General features: G+C 43.3%; 1 protein-coding gene across 1 annotated transcript in view; it reads left to right on the forward strand.

Annotated features, from left to right (window-relative positions):
- The window catches only part of LOC310782241 (aldehyde dehydrogenase, mitochondrial-like), an 87,746-nt gene that overhangs the window by 1,354 nt on the left and 67,538 nt on the right, over positions 1-18,854 (forward strand). The window contains exons 2-5 of the mRNA XM_083642922.1: positions 8,247-8,351; positions 8,488-8,628; positions 12,756-12,835; positions 14,613-14,724. Coding sequence (XP_083499048.1) covers positions 8,247-8,351; positions 8,488-8,628; positions 12,756-12,835; positions 14,613-14,724 — 438 coding nt within the window. The remainder of the gene's footprint in view (positions 1-8,246; positions 8,352-8,487; positions 8,629-12,755; positions 12,836-14,612; positions 14,725-18,854) is intronic.

Raw genomic sequence — 18,854 nt, forward strand, 5'->3', positions numbered from 1 at the left:
TGACATTTTTATGGCAGTGTTGGTCAGTCTGTCTGCTTGACAATGCCATTTTGCTCCAGTAAAAATTATTGAAGTGAGATGAACAGACTGGAAACTTTATCTGATTAGATAAAACAGATGTTGACAAAGTTTTTACCTTTGGGGACAAAATTTGCAGTTGAAAAAAGGTAATAAATCACAATATATCGCAATACTCAATATATGGCAATACTAGCATATCGCAATATTGCAATACTATCGGATCGTGACTTAAGTATCGTGATAATATTGTATCGTGGGGCATCGGTGATTCCCACCCCTATTGACTGTATATATTATCCCTATTTCATAACGACACCATCAGGATTTGCTGCAGCTGCCCCCAGGCTCTGGAACGCCCTCCCTCTCCCTATCCGATCAGCCCAGAGCCTGGAGGCCTTCAAGTCCCTGCTCAAGACCCACTTTTTCTCCCTGGCCTTCTACACGAGTTAGCTGCTATTCTGCGCCTTTTATTTATCTTATTACTTTTATCTATTTTATTACTTACTGCTGCTACTCTGGTCTACCTTCTCTTTTTATCTTTTTATTATTTGCTCTGCTGCATTTTATTGCACTTTGAGCCGTAGTGTATTTGTTTCTACCTGCCTTTACAGTGTTTCCCACAGGATTTTGAGTATTCGTGGTGGGGGACCGCAGACCCCCTAGAGGGGTGCCGGGGCACCCCTCTAGCCCCCCCCCCCCCGCAAGATTTTTTAAAAACATTTTAAAGTAAAATGCATGAATTTGGTGTACTTTGAGAAAGCTTAAGAGCAAAATTAAAAGGATAGATCTATGAAGAACATGTCATCATTACTGTGCTGTGGGTTTACAATGACAAACTAAATGTCTCCCTATAGGTAGAAGTTGTTATACCGTACATAGTATAACAACATTTTTTCTAACATGACAGTTTTGAGCCCGTGACATTCAGAGGCTGTTGCATAATGTGCAGTGAAGGTGAGAGAAAATGAGATAATTCTGGCCAAACATTCACTGCCTGGCTTCCAACAGCCACACATGTGAAATCTCCCAGCATGCATTGGGCTAATACATTTCGATAATAAATGGCATCCAAATTAGCCTAAATAGATAGAAAGGTACATCGAAATAGATCTAAATAATGTGTAATGTTCCCACAACATGCAATTGTAGAACATTACAATATTCGACAAAATAAAATTGCGAAATCCAAACACAACCCTATGTGAAACATATATATCATCCTTGGCCTATATATATCCCTCGTAGATTTAACGTGATTTAGATAAGTGACAGCGTAACGCGGTTCTACTGTCATGTGCTATACTGTGATGTCTGCTCCAATAAATTGGCCCTACTTCACATTTAGTTTTACAATAAAAACACATTTCTGCAATGACTTTACATAATGTAGGCTATATTTATGTGCATCATCCTACCTGTGCAGCGGGGAGAGAAAACGATATCATTCTGGACAAACTTTCACCAATCTAATCTCATCATAGGGATACACTATTTTTTTCTAGCCGATGCGTTTAGAACATTCTTTTCACTTTGATCTTGCTATAGTGTAGCATATTTACATGCTAGCAGTATTTAAACTGCGGTTAGATTGGTTTGAGAAGCATAATAATATGGAATAATAGCCTATATATAGAGACAGACAGAGGGGGATGAAAGGGAGGGGGGTAGCAGAGCGCTTGGGGATGAAAGGGAGCGGGGGAGCAGAGCGCTTGGCTTTGACCGGACTGGATTGCTCCATGGAATTGGAGCTTAAAAGGCAAGCTGGGGACTGGTTTACTGCACTTCTCCAATGAGCAGATAGTGCATAATTTTACGCTTAAAAGGCGTGGTTATAATGCTTAAGGCCGCGTGTAGCGCCGACACCAAGATATCGAGTGCGCTGGTCCACACCCACTAATCTGGGCTGCGCCTGGCACTAAGCGCAGTTTATAGGCCGATGCAACGATAGAGCCCATGGTCTCCCCTGATTCTAAGTATAGTTGAATCGTAAAAAGTAAAACTATTTTTATAAGCATTTTATAAATATGATATACCGTAAATAAATATTTTATATTTGGCACTCCGTGGATGGTTGTTGGAGCGATGTCTATGTGTTTTGGTGAGATTACCATTTATTTGGTTTTGGACACATTTAAATCTAGAAGAGATAAAAAGGCCACACCAGTCTACAAAGTCTTGTATTATGGGTCCATGTGATTGGTCTGACTGACTGAGAAGAGATAAGATAACACTGTCGTCAGCTAATTTTTATAATATGGTGATTTTTATATTTGCTAAGACAGTCGTTTGTGTATAAAATAAAAAGAAAGGAAGAAAGAAAGAAGACAGCCCTGCGGTGACCCAGTGGAAATTAAAATCGATTTGGAGCTTTTTCCATTTATACTTACTGTCTGAGTTCTACTAGTAAGAAAACTAATAATCCATCTGATAAATTGATGATCCAAGTGAAAATAATTTATAAGTTTTTCTACTAATATGTGAGGTTGCATTGTATTATTTAACACATTCAGTGCCAAGGACGTCTGTGGACGTCCTAAAAAAAAGTAACGTTCAGTGCCAAGGACGTCTGTGGACGTCCTAAAATCATAATTCATATTATTCCATAATTCTGCTGTTTAAGGTCGTACCCAGCCAGTCAGCATGAATCCCTTCAAGGGATCACACGGCGCCACCTTAAAAATCACATCGCAGCTGCGCAGTGCAGCCACGTTAAAACCTTGCGACGCTCAGAGCCTCTTTGTAGGAGTGGTCAGTAGCAGTAGCAATAGCAGTATCAGTAGCAGTAGCAGAGAATAGATTTATAGCATTTAGTAGCATTTAGTAGAATTTAGTAACATAGCGATTAGTAGATTAGTTTGTGAGATTGTGTAGTGAGTGGATTCGAGTGCTTGGTGTGAGGTGAGTGCGTGGGTGGGTTGTGTCGGGTGTGTGTGAGTGTGTGCTAGCGAGTGTGCCTGTGTTAGATTTAGCATTTAGCATTTAGCGTTGTGTGAAGTGTGTGAAGCTGCAGTCTGCATAGAGTGTGTGTGAGACGCTGCAGTCTGTATGGAGTGTGTGTGAGACGCTGCAGTCTGCATGGAGTGTGTGTGAGACGCTGCAGTCTGTATGGAGTGTGTGTGTGAAGCTGCAGTCTGCATGGAGTGTGTGTGAGAAGCTGCAGTCTGCCTGGAGTGTGTGTGAGAAGCTGCAGTCTGCCTGGAGTGTGTGTGAGAAGCTGCAGTCTGCCTGGAGTGTGTGTGTGAAGCTGCAGTCTGCATGGAGTGTGTGTGAGAAGCTGCAGTCTGCCTGGAGTGTGTGTGAGAAGCTGCAGTCTGCCTGGAGTGTGTGTGAGAAGCTGCAGTCTGCCTGGAGTGTGTGTGAGAAGCTGCAGTCTGCCTGGAGTGTGTGTGAGACGCTGCAGTCTGCCTGGAGTGTGTGTGAGACGCTGCAGTCTGCATGGAGTGTGTGTGAGACGCTGCAGTCTGTATGGAGTGTGTGTGAGAAGTGTCTGTGTGTCTGTGTGTCTCTGTCTGTCTGTCTGTCTTGTGTGTCTGTTTTGTTAGACTAGCGTTAGTGTTAGACTAGCGTTAGACTAGCGTTAGTCTTAGATTAGCATTAGTGTACAGTTAGACTAGCGTTAGTTAGTTTAGCTGTCATGCCCAAGGCCAGGCGTAAACGTGGTGGGCCGCTCCCAGGGCCTGGGCAGCTCACACTGCAACAGGCTCTCAGCCGTGCTGTTCGGGAGAGAGATCTCCCTGAAACAGACACGGATGAGCCCGAGGAGACGGCTTCATCATCTCCTGACGACGCCAGAGATGAGGAATGGCAGCCCCCTGGCCCTGGACCTAAGAGGCGAACATTCTTGGACGAGGCGGCTTCCAGAGGTTAGAACCTACATATAGGCTATAGATAGCCTACTTTATTGATCCTTTACAGGAAACTATTACTACTAAAGCTGTAAATGCCAGATGATTGTATGCATAGATGACTTCTCGATTGTTGACAAAAATGTGATATTGTAAGTTCTGATATTGTAAGTCGATTTGAATAAAAGCGTCTGCCAAATGCCGTAATGTAATGTAATGTCTAATAATAAAAAGAAGCAGGAGAAAAATAGAGGAGGTAGAAATGTAAAAAATAAAATAAACACACCCACACACCTTTTATTATTCATCAATTTATTTTCGTCAACACAAAGCTTGGTAAGAATAACGATCCTGCAATTAGTTAGCATACTAATAATACCATGTAAAATATTCAATTTCAGAGTTGGAGCACAGCTCGGAGGAAGATGACGACGACGTCACACGTCCCCCCAGCGTCACACGTCGTGCGCGCTTGACCTCCAGTGATGGTGAGATGAAGGCCATTTTAGAATTACAATTATTCATCTGATATTGAAAACAAACTTTTTTTCCTTCAAGAAATGTCAATATATTTTTATAAACTCACTTTTACTATACAGAAGAGTCGGAGGAGGAGGAGGAGGAGGAGGAGGAGGAGGAGGAGGAGGAGGAGGAGGAGGAGGAGGAGGAGGAGGAGGAGGAGGAGGAGGAGGAGGAGGAGGAGGAGGAGGAGGAGGAGGAGGAGGAGGAGGAGGAGGAGGAGGAGGAGGAGGAGGAGGAGGAGGAGGAGGAGGAGGAGGAGGAGGAGGAGGAAGAGCAGCATCTGCCGGCATCTTCAAGCAAAAGAGGTGAGAAGATTATTGGATTTTGTCAAAAAGACAGCTTGTTTACATATCACAATTGTCTGAAGAAAAACCTTTTATTTCATTGTTTTCAGCGGGCAAGTCTCGTCCCTCCCTGGATCCTCCGAGCTGGCGGGATATGGCTGACTGGAGCCCCAAAACGCTGCCATTCACCGCAGTGCCAGGTCCCAGTGCGGCAGCATCACTGCAGTCCGACAAGCCTGTCGACTTTGTGGAACTGTTCCTCTGTGACGAGCTCATGTTGCTGATTGTTGATCAGACCAACAAGTACGCGGAACAGTGTATTGCTGTCATAGAGGAGCTGCGTCTGCCATACTCCAGGGTAAACGCCTGGCAACCGCTGACCCTGGTGGAGCTGAAGCGGTTTCTGGGATTGCTTTTCCTTACTGGCATCGTCAAGAAGCCGAGTTGGGCCGAGTATTGGTCTGTTGATGTGGCGCTTGAAACACCATACTTCGGGAGCACAATGCCACGCAACAGGTTCCAGCTCATTTGGCGGTTTCTCCACTTCAGCGACAATCGGGAGGTCGATGGCAGCGACCGGCTCCACAAGGTCCGTCTTGTCCTTGATCTGCTCCTCTCCAAATTCAAGGAGCTGTACCAGCCGTCACAAAACATCTCGGTGGATGAAGGGATGCTGCACTTTCGAGGACGACTACGTTTCCGTGTTTACAATCCTGCCAAACCCACCAAGTATGGAATCAAGAGCTACATACTGTGTGATTCAGCCAATGGTTACTGCTACGCCATGAAGCCATACTGTGGAACTCACAGTACCCTGCAGGACACCGTGCGCTTCCTCATTGCCGGCCTTGAGGGTTTTGGCTATCGCTTGTGGATGGACAACTTCTATAACAGCGAGTCAATGTGTCGTCTTCTCCTCGGCCTCCAGATCCACTCAGCTGGCACACTCCGTGTGAACAGGGGAGAACCGCCGTCCATCCGCGAGGTAACCACGTCTGACCTGGCAGTAGGTGAACAACGCGCTCGTCACAATGACACAGTGATGGTCCTGGCATGGCGAGACAAACGCATCGTCCGGATGATTTCGACGTTCCACCAGGATGAGATGACAACTGTGGCGGTGAGACAAAAAGGAAACAGTGAGAGAGTCCCCCAGAGGAAGCCAGCATGCGTGGTGGAGTACAACCAGTACATGAGTGGTGTGGATCGCCTGGACCAGAAGATCTCCTATTACCCCTTCATCAGGAAGACTGCAAAATGGAGCTCTAAGTTTGTCATGTACCTGATGCAGATCGCAATGAGCAATGCGTTCATTGTGTACAGGGCACGCAACCCAACGACCAGCTGCAGAACCCTGAAAGACTTCATCCTGTCTGTGGTCAAATCCTGGACCGCAGATCCCCCTCCTCCTCCGGCCCCTCCCCAACCTCCTCTTCCAGGAAGAACACCAGTCCACCCACGCAAACGGTCCGCTTCAGCGAGGCTGGATGTGGACTTCGCGGGACATGTGCCACTGCCAGTCGAAGTCCCAGCCACCAAAACCAAAATGTATCGAAAATGTGCGCACTGCGCAGCCAAGGGACTCCGAAAAGAGACCAAGTACGTTTGCCCTGGCTGTGACCACGTACCTCTCTGCCTGTACCCGTGCTACTTTGAGTATCACTCACAGTGATACTTTCCCCGGAAACACTGGAGAGAAAGCTGTAGCGGGATTCAGTCCTTCAAGACTACAGTAACGTTACCTCCAAACACAAACTGCCTGCTGTCTGACTGTTGTCAAGCCGTCCAATAGCAGTGTCATTACTGTAACAAGAATAGTAGCAGTTGTAACACAGTAATAGCATCAGTCATGTGTATGCCTTTTTTTCATAAAATGTGTTGAGTTTCCAACCTTTCGTTTGAGGTATTGCATTTTGTTCAACTCTAAGCAGAATTTATTCTGTGGGCTATTATGAAAATACTATGCATAAAAATGTGTTTTATTTGGAAACTACTTTGAAGGTTTTTTTGAAGAAAAGAATACACTGCATGAAATGTTGTGGTGGAATATTTGATTGTTACACACCAAATGAAAGCTTAGGAAGTGTACTTTCATCATCAAAAAAAAAAAAGTTGATATCATGTTTCTTTATGGAGAGATGGCCTGCAACATACACCTTGATGCCATAAAAAGCAGCGTCTTGAAGTTGGACTAAGCTGTGTTCAAATATTTGTCAAAAATAAATGAAACATTCTTTTTACATACTTTTTCCCCCAAGGTAAAGTAGACATTCCAACCTTTCATTTAGGTATAGCATTTTATCAAGCAGAATTCATTCTGTGGGCTATTATGAAAATACTATGCATAAAAATGTGTTTTATTTGGAAACTACTTTGAAGGTTTTTTTGAAGAAAAGAATACACTGCATGAAATGTTGTGGTGGAATATTTGATTGTTACACACCAAATGAAAGCTTAGGAAGTGTACTTTCATCATCAAAAAAAAAGAAGTTGATATCATGTTTCTTTATGGAGAGATGGCCTGCAACATACACCTTGATGCCATAAAAAGCAGCGTCTTGAAGTTGGACTAAGCTGTGTTCAAATATTTGTAAAAAATCAATGAAACATTCTTTTTACATACTTTTTCCCCCAAGGTAAAGTAGACATTCCAACCTTTCATTTAGGTATAGCATTTTATCACACTTGAAGCAGAATTCATTCTGTGACCTTTGTTTACATAAAAGTGTGTTTATCTCGGAAAGTAAAAAAAAACAGCAGAAAACCCTTGAAAGTGCTCTTCCTGCAGAGGCTGTCATTTCATAATGGAACTGTCTAGAAACAAAATTTCTTCTTTGAGAGAAGCAGGAGTGTCCAATGTTTCATTTGAGTCCAGTCCTGTCAATATAGCCCTAATAGAAAAAATTCTATAGCTGTTTTCAACTGAATGGAAGTGAACCTGGCACAGGCTCCAGACAATTTTACTGAAGCGCTGTGGCACTCAATGTGTTAAAGGCTGATGAAAAAGACCATTTCTACTACATTTTCTAGCATTTCTAGAGCTACTGAGTGCTGCACTACTGTCAGCTGAACCTAGAGCCATTCTGCTCCAGTGCGCAGCTCTGGTGCGCAGTTCCTACGGCAATGTCACATTGACAAATGGCGTCATTCTTAAAGAGACAGGCGCGGGTAATTAAAAAAAAATAATAATAATAATAAAAAAAACTATAATAAAGTCGATCTCGATAATAAAAACGATTATTTTTTGAGCAGAGACCGTACATTTCTAGCCATGGTTTCTGGTATCATCAGTCTACACTTTATTGGTTATCAAGGAAAATGCAGAACTTACTGATCATTTTGAAATGTGCCTTTTCTCAACTCAAACATACAAACTTAAATTAGCATAAGAATACAAAAACTAAAACACTTGTAATGTTTTTCAGTGCCAGTAAAATCGGTGGCAATTTTTTATTTAATCAAATTGCAGCTGTTTGTGATTAGAATTTGCACAAAGTGACATTGGGATTGGGATTCGATGAATTGTGCAGCACGAGTGTAAATGCAGCCCTTGTCATCACCTTTTCTTCCCCAGTTGTTCATCAACAACCAATGGCAGGATGCTGCGAGTGGGAAAAGCTTCCCCACGATCAACCCAGCAACCGGTGAGGTCATCTGTCAAGTTGCCGAGGCTGACGAGGTACAGTATATAGACTCACTCACAGTCACTACATACTGATTTGCACTTCCATTCAAATATGCTGCAGTGTGTGTGTGTGGGGGGCTTTAAAAAGGCCAACTCATGAATTCATTATGTCATGGTCCTATATTCGCAGGTGGATGTGGACAAGGCGGTGAAAGCGGCGCGCGATGCTTTCAGACTGGGGTCACCGTGGCGACGGATGGATGCCTCTCACCGTGGCCTGCTGCTCAGCCGGCTGGCTGATGCTATTGAGAGGGATGCCGCCTACCTTGCTGTGAGACAATTAGACACATCCTTATGCCTAGTTCACACTAGGCGCTCAGAGCCCTCGGAGAGCAGTTTTTTTTTTTAGCTCGGTTTTAGCTAACTCTAACCCTAACCCTGAAACCCACTCGCTTTGCGCCAGAACACAATCGATTTTGGGGTGGAACACGCCAGGATTGGCCAACGCCAACGCCAGTGCCCAGAACTGTCAAATCAAATCATCGACAGAGACACTATGGCCCGCCTCCCAGTATTTTCAGTGTATCAGCGATAGAGAACGATAAATGATAAATATAGCCACGTTATAAACAACAAACTAACGCTGGTGATCCGTATGGAAACAGTGTTACTCGAAATGGTTAAAAGTTATATCAATGTGGTCATTCAGTGGCGCTTTCCTGCCATGTAACATAACTAACTAGTTGCTAATATTAGCCACAGTAGGCGATTACCCATGGATGCATTGCTCTTAAAGGGCTCGCGCCGTGTGAACTACAGTAATAATCACATGGGAATTTTTTTTTTTTTGCACATGAGTGGGGCACGCGCAAATACCACCGTGACGTCACGATGTACCAAATCTCCAATTCATTTGAGGGCACAAAAAAAGCAGGTTTGGACCCATAGAGGGAACTTATGCTGCTGAAATGATAGGGGTTTGTAAAATTGTAACAGATTGGTCTCAAATGTGGAGATTTTGACCAAAATCCTTCACATACCACCCCAAAAGCCATATATATTGGTTAAAAGCTGAAAAAAAGTGTTTTGGGGGTAAATTACACTTTAACTCATTGAGTGCCAGCCACTTTTGGAGAACGGACGCTCCCAGTGCCAGAGTTTCAGAGCTTTTTTCAGTGATTTCTCGAGGCCCACAGAATATTGTGTGATATTACTATGTAAACACCGAACACGCAAAAAGAACGATGAGACTCTCTTCTATCATCAGCAAAAACAGGTTTATTGATATCATTTTCCGTTCTTTAGTTATCAGCCCTTTTCCCACATGCGCTTTATACCGCAAAATGACCGCAACGTGGTCTAATGCCTGCAAGTGTGAAAGTCGCCGTGCCGGTATTAGTGTTGTCACGGTACTCGGTACTTCGGTACTTGGACGGTACTACATTGCTACGGTACTGAACGGGACCTGTTTTTCATGGTACCGAGGGTACCGAATTTACTATTTAGTTTGCCACCATGGCTTGGCTTCATGGACCCGCCAGCTAACGTTAGCCTGTCTGCCTGATCAACATACATACATATACTGCGCATACGCGTGATTTCTAACCCCACATAGGATAAGCAATAACCACGCCCTGTGGCGCCTGGATTGGCCAGGAGCAACACTGGAGGGCACGCACAGGCAGCGAAGATAATGGCTAACAGCTACAGCAGGAGCGGCTGCTCCTGTCCTATTCCAACAACTCAACTTGTTGAGAAGAAGAATGCAAAGAGTCGCATTTGGAAATATCAGTCCCCAAAGTCCCATCTGCAAAAAGTGTGAAAGGGAGTTCCAAACCAAACAGGATAACACATCCAATCTCGCCAAGCAGCTGAAAGACAGGCACCCAGACCTGTTCAAATGATTCAAGGTGGGTTACTTCTTTCAAACGGTGTAAAATAACACGTTTAACAACATATCAAACAGACCTTATCCTGTCACATTCGTTTTTGAGATAGCTGGCAATGCATTGTGTAACCAAAAAACGTTTGCGCTAACGTTAACGTAACGTGTTTTGTAATGGAATCATTATGGGACCCGGCTAATACCTGGTACAGCGTTAGCTAGCATAGTGTAACACGTGTGCAATGCAATGTTTGTAATGGAAACATTATGGGACACGGCTAATAGCCGAACTTAGCCATAGTTCAACATGGCATCAAAATAAATACAAGCTTCTTTCGGGTGAAACATGTCCGTGAATTAAAACTAGCTACATAAAATTGCTTGCACTCTACATGTGTGTATGTGCAGTTCTCTTTATCATCTCTTTATTTTAGTAAATCTCACTGACGTTACTTTCCATTTAACAGTATGCGAGAGATGAAGATGAAGAGGAAGGCACAAGTCGCGGAGCCCAAAAGACCACCCAGCAGACAATTCCTGATGTTTTTGAAAAGCAGAGGAAATATGACAAGAACTCACATGAAGCAAGAAAGTGTGATAGGGCATTGGCAGAATTCCTATGCATCGATCAAATACCAATATACACCGTTGAGAAAAAAAAGGATTCCAGCAATTCTGTGAAATAAATTAAATTATAATATTTAATATAATAATACAATTAAATACTTGAGGGCTTCATGTGTTGCACTGTCTGTACTCACTGCCATACATAGTTGAATGTAAGAAGTAAGCAGAAGCACATTGTTTTGTTTTAAAGTTGAAGCCTACATGCCATTTGTTCATTGGAAATGGTTGCATACTTTAATAAAGGAGAATATGTTCAAGAAATATCAGTCTGTTTTTTTTACCGTGGTACCGAAATTGGTACCGAGTACCGTGGAAATTCACTAGTACCGGTACCGACTACTGAATTATTGGTACCGTGACAACACTAGCCGGTATAAGCGCGACCCCGTCGTCCCGGAGATTTCACCAGTTTCGAGCCAGTCAGAAGAGCGGTATGCGCTATAGCGGATACAAGTGAGAAACGGATCCAGTCATTTTCCGCGACACCGGTCCTTCTCTCATGTGGGCGAGGTGTACACACGTTGCTTAACGTTCACTTCCAGCGTGCATCATCTAATCATTCGTGCACATCAAAGCAAACTACTTCCACATTTCGCTTCATGCATTTGCTTTCTCTACATACATACAAGCGTTGGGCTGGGCAGCTTGCAAGCCTCTGCCATTCTCGCTGTGTCTGTCCTGTGTGGCTGCTCCCCTCTCTCGAGCAGAGGGGAGGGGGGAAATCGGCTGTGTTTATTACGCTGGCTTGACGCTGCTCTTGAGTCAAACGAGTGTGATTTTATTGTGTGGCAAGTTTTGCCGACCCCCCAAATAAGCTCCCCCCTCCCCCCGCCCCCCAACATACCCGGCTATTTGACGACTAGATTCCCACCTGCGAACGCTAAGGTGTGAAGGGAAATTCAGGGAAATGTCCGATATTGACTTACAGGTAATTTTCCGGTATGCATGTGGGAAAACGGCTATAGTGTGAAAACCACAACGACCCAAAGACTGCAAGTTGTGTAGTGTAAATAACAGCGACTGACACATGCACACAATTCCACATCCAAAAATAAAAGTATTGTAAGATTTTGAAGTAATCACTTTCAGTTTAATGGAAGTGCCTTGGCTCCAACATCCAGTCTAGATTAGGGTCTCGTGATGAAATCCTGGCTACAACCCTGCCAAGGATAGTAATTTCACATTATCAGGGTAAGATAAAAAATACTTTCAACCTCATAAATGGAACTTCCACAGGATGTGGTTGTTACAATAGTGTTACACAATGTCAATAAGTATGAGATACCATAAGAACTGTACTACCAAATAAAAGTCAGACTTGATACCTCAATGTTACTCAGTTTACCCTGTAGTTCAGGGGTGGCCAAACTACGGCCCGCGGGCCAACTGCGGCCCGCTGCCCGTTTTTAAGTGGCCAGCCAACAACAAAAAAAGTTTTGTTGTTGCTAAAAACGTTTTTCCGTTTTAAAGTTTAAAATGGAAGACGAAAACGAAAAAACGTTTTTTCAATTTAAAAACAATTGAAAATGGGTTAGACTTGAGACCCTGACCTGGTCTATTTATTTTTAAACATTTTTAATACTGAATGAATGTTTAATACTAATGTTATGTTAAATTATCTCTGTCTTAACCTGTTGGCACAGGAAAATAATATTTGAAAACATACAGAAATAGCCATTGTAATAGGTGAGCACATCAATAAACTATGTCTCATATATTTATTTAGGTATAAATAAAATTTTTGATGGCACAAGGGTTTTCTGGTCCAATTTTTTTTGCCGCGAAAACTGCTGCGCTTAATATTGTTTGGCCCGTGACTCCTTATATTTTTATGTATGCGTCCCACAACCAAAAACATTTGGTCACCCCTGCTGTAGTTAGTTACCGGTACTCCTTTGTTCAATAGGGTATTAATGCGTGATATTGATATTGTGTTGTTGCCATAGGAACTGGAGACCCTTGACAATGGGAAGCCATATGCTATTTCCTACAGTGTGGATCTCCCCACTGTGGTTAAATGTTTCAGGTAACACACACACACACACACACACACACAGATTTCCCCACATGGTCTAATGCTCAATCAACCGTGATCTGAACACACTCTAGTCTCCCAAACAGTCTATCTCTTCCACAATCTAGAGCCACTTCTTAACATGCAGTGGAATCCGTATTATAACCCGCTCCTACCTGGTTGGCCTGCATGTTAAACAACAATTAGCCGGCCTACGCTCACTCCCGCGAGTCCGTATCATATTCATCTCGGTCGCCGGTGTAGGGTCCGCATTCGTGCTAAAGCGGGTGCTGTTTAACTCTGGCAGCTCATGATCCAGATCATCTAGCTGGTATGTGAGGGCGCGTGCTGGCACTTTACAAACCATTAATGTCCCATCATTATTTTAATTATTTTATTTCCAGCCGCGTTAGTTACGTGGCTGGATTATTTGGAAGAGAGCCAATTTAGGTGAGTAAACAACTAAAAGTTGAATCCCCCATCTGCCAGTTTAAAAATGCAACAAGAGAGATGATAGCCTACTAGAGTTGCGCGATCTTGACCTCAGTCAGATCATCAATCGCCACCCTTTGACATTGCCAATACATGATGTCATCGCGCAAGCACATGGCTATATATTGTATGGATGTTAACGTCCATATTAATTAGCTTCAGCTGCGCTCTTGCTGTAGGCTACTTTGCTAACTTAGCATCGATGCTAGCGGGACTTACCCAGCTATCGTCATTGCCTACTTTTACTGCTGCTTGCTGGTAATAATCCCATCATTCCCATGTCAGAAAAAGTCTCCAGATTTGTCGCTAACGTTAGTCTCTTCTGAGACGTTTTCTCGAGTTGGATGCAACCAATTCTATTGTGTGAGGCAGCCATTTCAGGCAGGCAGTGTTGTGTGACTGTGAGCGTCCACAGCTGCTGAGAGGATAGGAGCTGACTGACTGACAGCCTATATTGAGACATATAGGCCTAGCCTAACTTTTGTGGGGAGAAATCAATTTAAAACTAGTCAGATATGACTTGAATGCCACTTGTCAAATAAATCACCCACAGTGATTGACGACGGTGCGACCACGCTAATTTTTGGCACAATGCCAGGAATGGACCCTCTGTTAAAACGGCATGTTTTTGAATGGAGTTTGGTTACAAATTCAGAAAAAACGGCTCATATCCAGTTGTTTCTAAACAAAGACCCCTCATGTTTAATAAGGTAAAACCGGAAAATATCCTGTTCTGGCTAGCCAGACATGATCCAGACTTCATGTTTAAAAGCCACTTTTGAGTACTCCATTGACATTCTGTACTATATATATATGTATATATATATATAAGCTATGTATTGTAGCGTTTTAAGGATGACACCGTCAAGGCGTTATCCTCAAGCTCTTTAATAGTGCAATAGAACAGATCACTGTAGGCCGTGATAGACGCCAAATAAAACAATAAAACACCCACCCAGCTAAACCCCTGTTAGTCGTCGTTAGCTTCTCCTAGGCTCTTCACAACACTGCCACCCCTCAGGCTCCATGCTCACTCTCCCCCAAGCTGTTCCCCTCCCACACATACTGTAGCTACTGCCTCCCAGCCAATCCCAGGTGAGCTCCTAACGCTCCCCCCACCCACTGGCTGAACGCTGCCTCCACTTGTCTAACACAAACCCCCTAAATCCCCACATAACACAGTTAGACATAAACACCACAAACAAATACAGTAGCTCCAAACTCAAACACGCTACAGTATTATACATAGCTTTTGTTACACAAGTGTGTGTGTGTGTGTGTGTGTGTGTGTGTGTAGGTACTACGCAGGCTGGGCTGACAAATGGGAGGGAAAGACCATTCCCATCGATGGAGATTATTTCTGCTACACCAGACACGAGCCCATTGGAGTCTGTGGCCAGATCATACCGGTAAGGAGGGGTTTGGACACATCACATTACTGTAGTGGGTCAAACTTTTTCTGTCATGTCCCCCCTTTGGAGGAAGACAAAATGGGCCAAGTTTAACTTTATTGAAATGACATCAAGATCATGACCATTCCTTTAAACTTTCTTTTAATAATTTATGTTGTGCAAATAAAATAGCAACTTCCACTTCAGCTTTATCAAACCACTTTCTTTTTCTTTTCTTCTTAAGTAAATGGCAAATAAACTAGATTGCTCCATCAGTCTGTGTGCGTTTTTCACATTAATGTGCAATTACTTTGCTGGAACAATAACAATTAACTTCAATCATCCAAAAACAACAAAATAATGCAGATATTTGGGAAGAGAGATCAATTTGTCAGAGCTCAAGTCTTATAGACGGTTTTTCAACTTGACAACAATAACAAACGGTCACAACCCTGAATATCCGGTTTACTAAACCCCAGAGAAGAAGAAAAATAATATCCAGTCTACTTCCTGTATACAGTACATAGCTGAGCGCATGCTGATATTCGGTTCATATTAAATGTTAACATTAAGCCATGTCTCCAACAGACACGGCAACAACGTAGCTTATTTCGGTCTTTATTTACATTAACATTACGTCTCCCACAGGCGGGTCACAGGAGATTTTATTTGTCGCCAAATACATTTGCATAATTTCTTCCATAGTCTTTTACATTACATTACATTACGTCATTTGGCAGACGCTTTTATCCAAAGCGACTTACAATAAAAAAAAATTGTCAGAGAAATCAACTATGCAACACAGTCTGACAGCTACAACTTCTGAAGGAATAGTGGTAAAGTCCGTTTTTTTTTAGAGAGAGAAAGATGTTAGTTCAAGAAGGGCCCAGATGGAGCCTGAAAAGGTGTGTTTTTAGTCTTTGCCGAAAGATCGGCAGTGATTCGGCCGTCCTGACCGAAGGTGGGAGCTCGTTCCAGCATTGAGGTGCCAGGGACGAGAAGAGTCGCGAACGGGATGAGCGACTTTTGAGCCCCCGTAGCGGAGGAGGGGCAAGGCGTCCTGCACTGGTGGAGGAGCGGATAGAGGTGAGAGGTTTGGAGCCTGACCATAGCTTGTAGGTACAGAGGGGCTGTCTGGTGTACTGCCCTGTAGGCTAGAACCAGTGTCTTGAATTTAATGTGTGCCGAGATGGGAAGCCAGTGAAGGTCCCGTAAGAAGGGAGTGACATGAGAGAATTTGGGTTGGTTGAATACCAGACGGGCTGCAGCGTTCTGAATGAGCTGAAGCAGTCGGATGTCAGAGGCAGGAAGGCCAGCCAGAAGCACGTTGCAGGCAGGAGATAAGTGACTGGACCAGGAGTTGTGTCGCTTCCCTGGTGAGAAATGGGTGGATTTTGCAGCTGTTGTACAAGGAGAACCTACAGGAGCATGCTGTCGCAGCAATGTAGGTCGAGCAAGACAGCTGGTTGTCAAGGATCACCCCAAGGTTCTTAGCTGTTTGGGAGAGAAGCACAGTGGTATTGTCAATGGAGATAGAGAGGTCTATGAGAGGGCAGTCTTTCCCTGGGAGGAAGAGTAGCTCTGTCTTACCAAGATTGAGCTTGAGGTGGTGGGCAGACATCCGGTCACCGATGTCTTTGAGGCATGCAGAGACGCGTGCCTCGATTTGGGTGTCTGAGGGGGGGAAGGAAAAATAAAGCTGAGTGTCAATGGCGTAGCAGTGATAAGAAAAGCCATGAGATGATATCACATGGCCAAGAGATCTGGGGGTCTGGGGGACACCGGTGGTAAGAGGGCAGGATTTGGAGAGAGATCCTCTCCATAAGACCCGGTATGAGTGGTTAGAGAGATAGGAAACCAACCAGGAGTCTGCAGATCCTGAGATGCCTAGGTCAGACAGGATGGAGAGAAGGATTTGGTGGTCGACTGTGTCAAAAGCAGCCGACAGGTCAAGGAGGACAAGGACAGAGGAGAGGGATCAGGCCTTAGCAGTGTGAAGGGCCTCTGTGACTGCAAGAAGAGCTGTCTCAGAGTGAGAAGCCTTGAAACCGGACTGCAGAGGGTCCAGGAGGTAATTCTGGGAGAGATGGAGAGAAAGTTGATCGGAAGCTGCTCGTTCGAGGCTTTTGGAAAGGAATGAGAGAAGAGAGACAGGTCTGTAGTTCTGAATAGCAGTAGGGTCAAGGGAGGGTTTCTTAAGCAGAGGCTTGACTCTAGCAGTCTTTAGAGCAGCTGGAACAAGCCCTGAGGACAGAGAGGAGTTGATGAGGGTAGTGAGAAAGGGAGATAGGTCAGGGAGACGGTGTGGAGGAGAGAGGAAGGGATAGGATTGAGGGGACAGCAGGTAGCTCGGTTAGAGCTGACGAGTTTAAGCACCTCACCGGGAGAAAGGGGAGAGAAGGAATTAAACCCGGGGACAGTGGCAGAGAAGCAGGATTGGAGTCTGGAGTGCCGTTAATGGTATCTAGAGGATGGAAGGAAGAGCTGATGTCATCCACCTTCTTAGTAAAGAAGGTTACAAGTTATGCAGATGACCATATATATATATATATATATATATATATATATATATATATATATATATACCATAGTTATGCAGATGACACCCAACTTTATATAGCCCTACGGATGACTATGCTCCCATAGACGCACTGTGTCAGTGCCTTGAGCAAATAAATGATTGGATGTGCCAGAATTTCCTCCAACTAAATAAAGACAAAACAGAGATAATTGTCTTTGGTGCTAAAGAAAAAAGGCTCAAAGTTACTGATTATCTTGAATCCTTATCTCTGAAGCCAAAGGACCAGGTAAAAAGTCTTGGCATTATTATTGACTCTGATCTGAACTTTAACTCCCACATCAAGTTTATAAGAAAATCTGCCTTTTATCATTTAAAAAATATAGCAAGGATTAGAGGCTATATGTCCAAACAAGATCTTGAAAAACGAATTAATGCTTTCATTTCTAGCAGGTTAGACTACTGCAACAGTCTTTTCAAAGGCCTTCCCAAAAAAGCTATTAAACAACTACAGCTCATTCAGAATGCGGCTGCTAGAGTTTTAACAAGAACCAAGAAAGCTGAACACATTACACCAGTTCTCAAATCTCTGCATTGGCTACCAGTATGTCATAGAATAGACTTTAAAATTCTGCTAATAGTTTATAAATCTCTTAACGGGTCAGGCCCACATTACATCTCTGAATTGCTTCTACACTATGAACCTTCTAGATCTCTTAGGTCATCAGGGACTGGTCTGCTAATAGGGCTGCAACTAACGATTATTTTGATAATCGATTAATCGGTAGGGTTAGTTGTCGATTAATCGATTAATCGGATATATTGAAATCGCTCAGAAATGCTCGATTTAACCCTTTGATGCATACAATTCCAACGTTACGATGATTCTAGTAGTCCCTGCAACATAAGTCTGCATCAAAACATTCTTGTTTATACTGTATTCATTAGTGGTTTATATTGGAACACTTCAAACTTGCATACAAAAAGGGGGAAACCACAACCAAGTTAAATTGTAGAAAACTGTTTTTATTTACTCAAGAACATGAACACTTCACCAACACCACTTCACTTCCTCTCTCCTTCACTGCCTACTTCCTTTAGCCCTTCACCACTTCACTTCCTCTCTCCTTCACTGCCTACTTCCTTTAGCCCTTCACCACTTCACTTCCTCTCTCCTTCACTGCCTACTTCCTTTAGCCCTTCACCACTTAACTTCCTCTCTCCTTCACTGCCTACTTCCTTTAGCCCTTCACCACTTCACTTCCTCTCTCCTTCACTGCCTACTTCCTTTAGCCCTTCACCACTTCACTTCCTCTCTCTAATATGAAATAAAAAGGAATCACAGGCAGGCTATATGATTTTTAGTTAAACTGGTCATAACTTTTAATTAAACTGGGGCCATGCTAATCCAGTTTCAATCATCTGAATTGAACTAAAATCAAATATGAAATTAAAAGGCAGACTTCTCTTGAATTACAGGCAGAGCATATGCTTCAGCTTGTTAAACAAGTAGAACTGGTCAGGCTAATCCAGTTTCAATAATCTGAATTTAACTCAAATGAAATATGAAAAAAAAAAAAAAAATCTTTTTTTTTTTTTTTTTTTTGCCAAAAAGCCAACGAATCGATAA

The sequence above is a fragment of the Poromitra crassiceps genome (assembly GCF_964638095.1).
Source record: "Poromitra crassiceps genome assembly, chromosome: 1".
NCBI lineage: Eukaryota > Metazoa > Chordata > Actinopteri > Beryciformes > Melamphaidae > Poromitra > Poromitra crassiceps.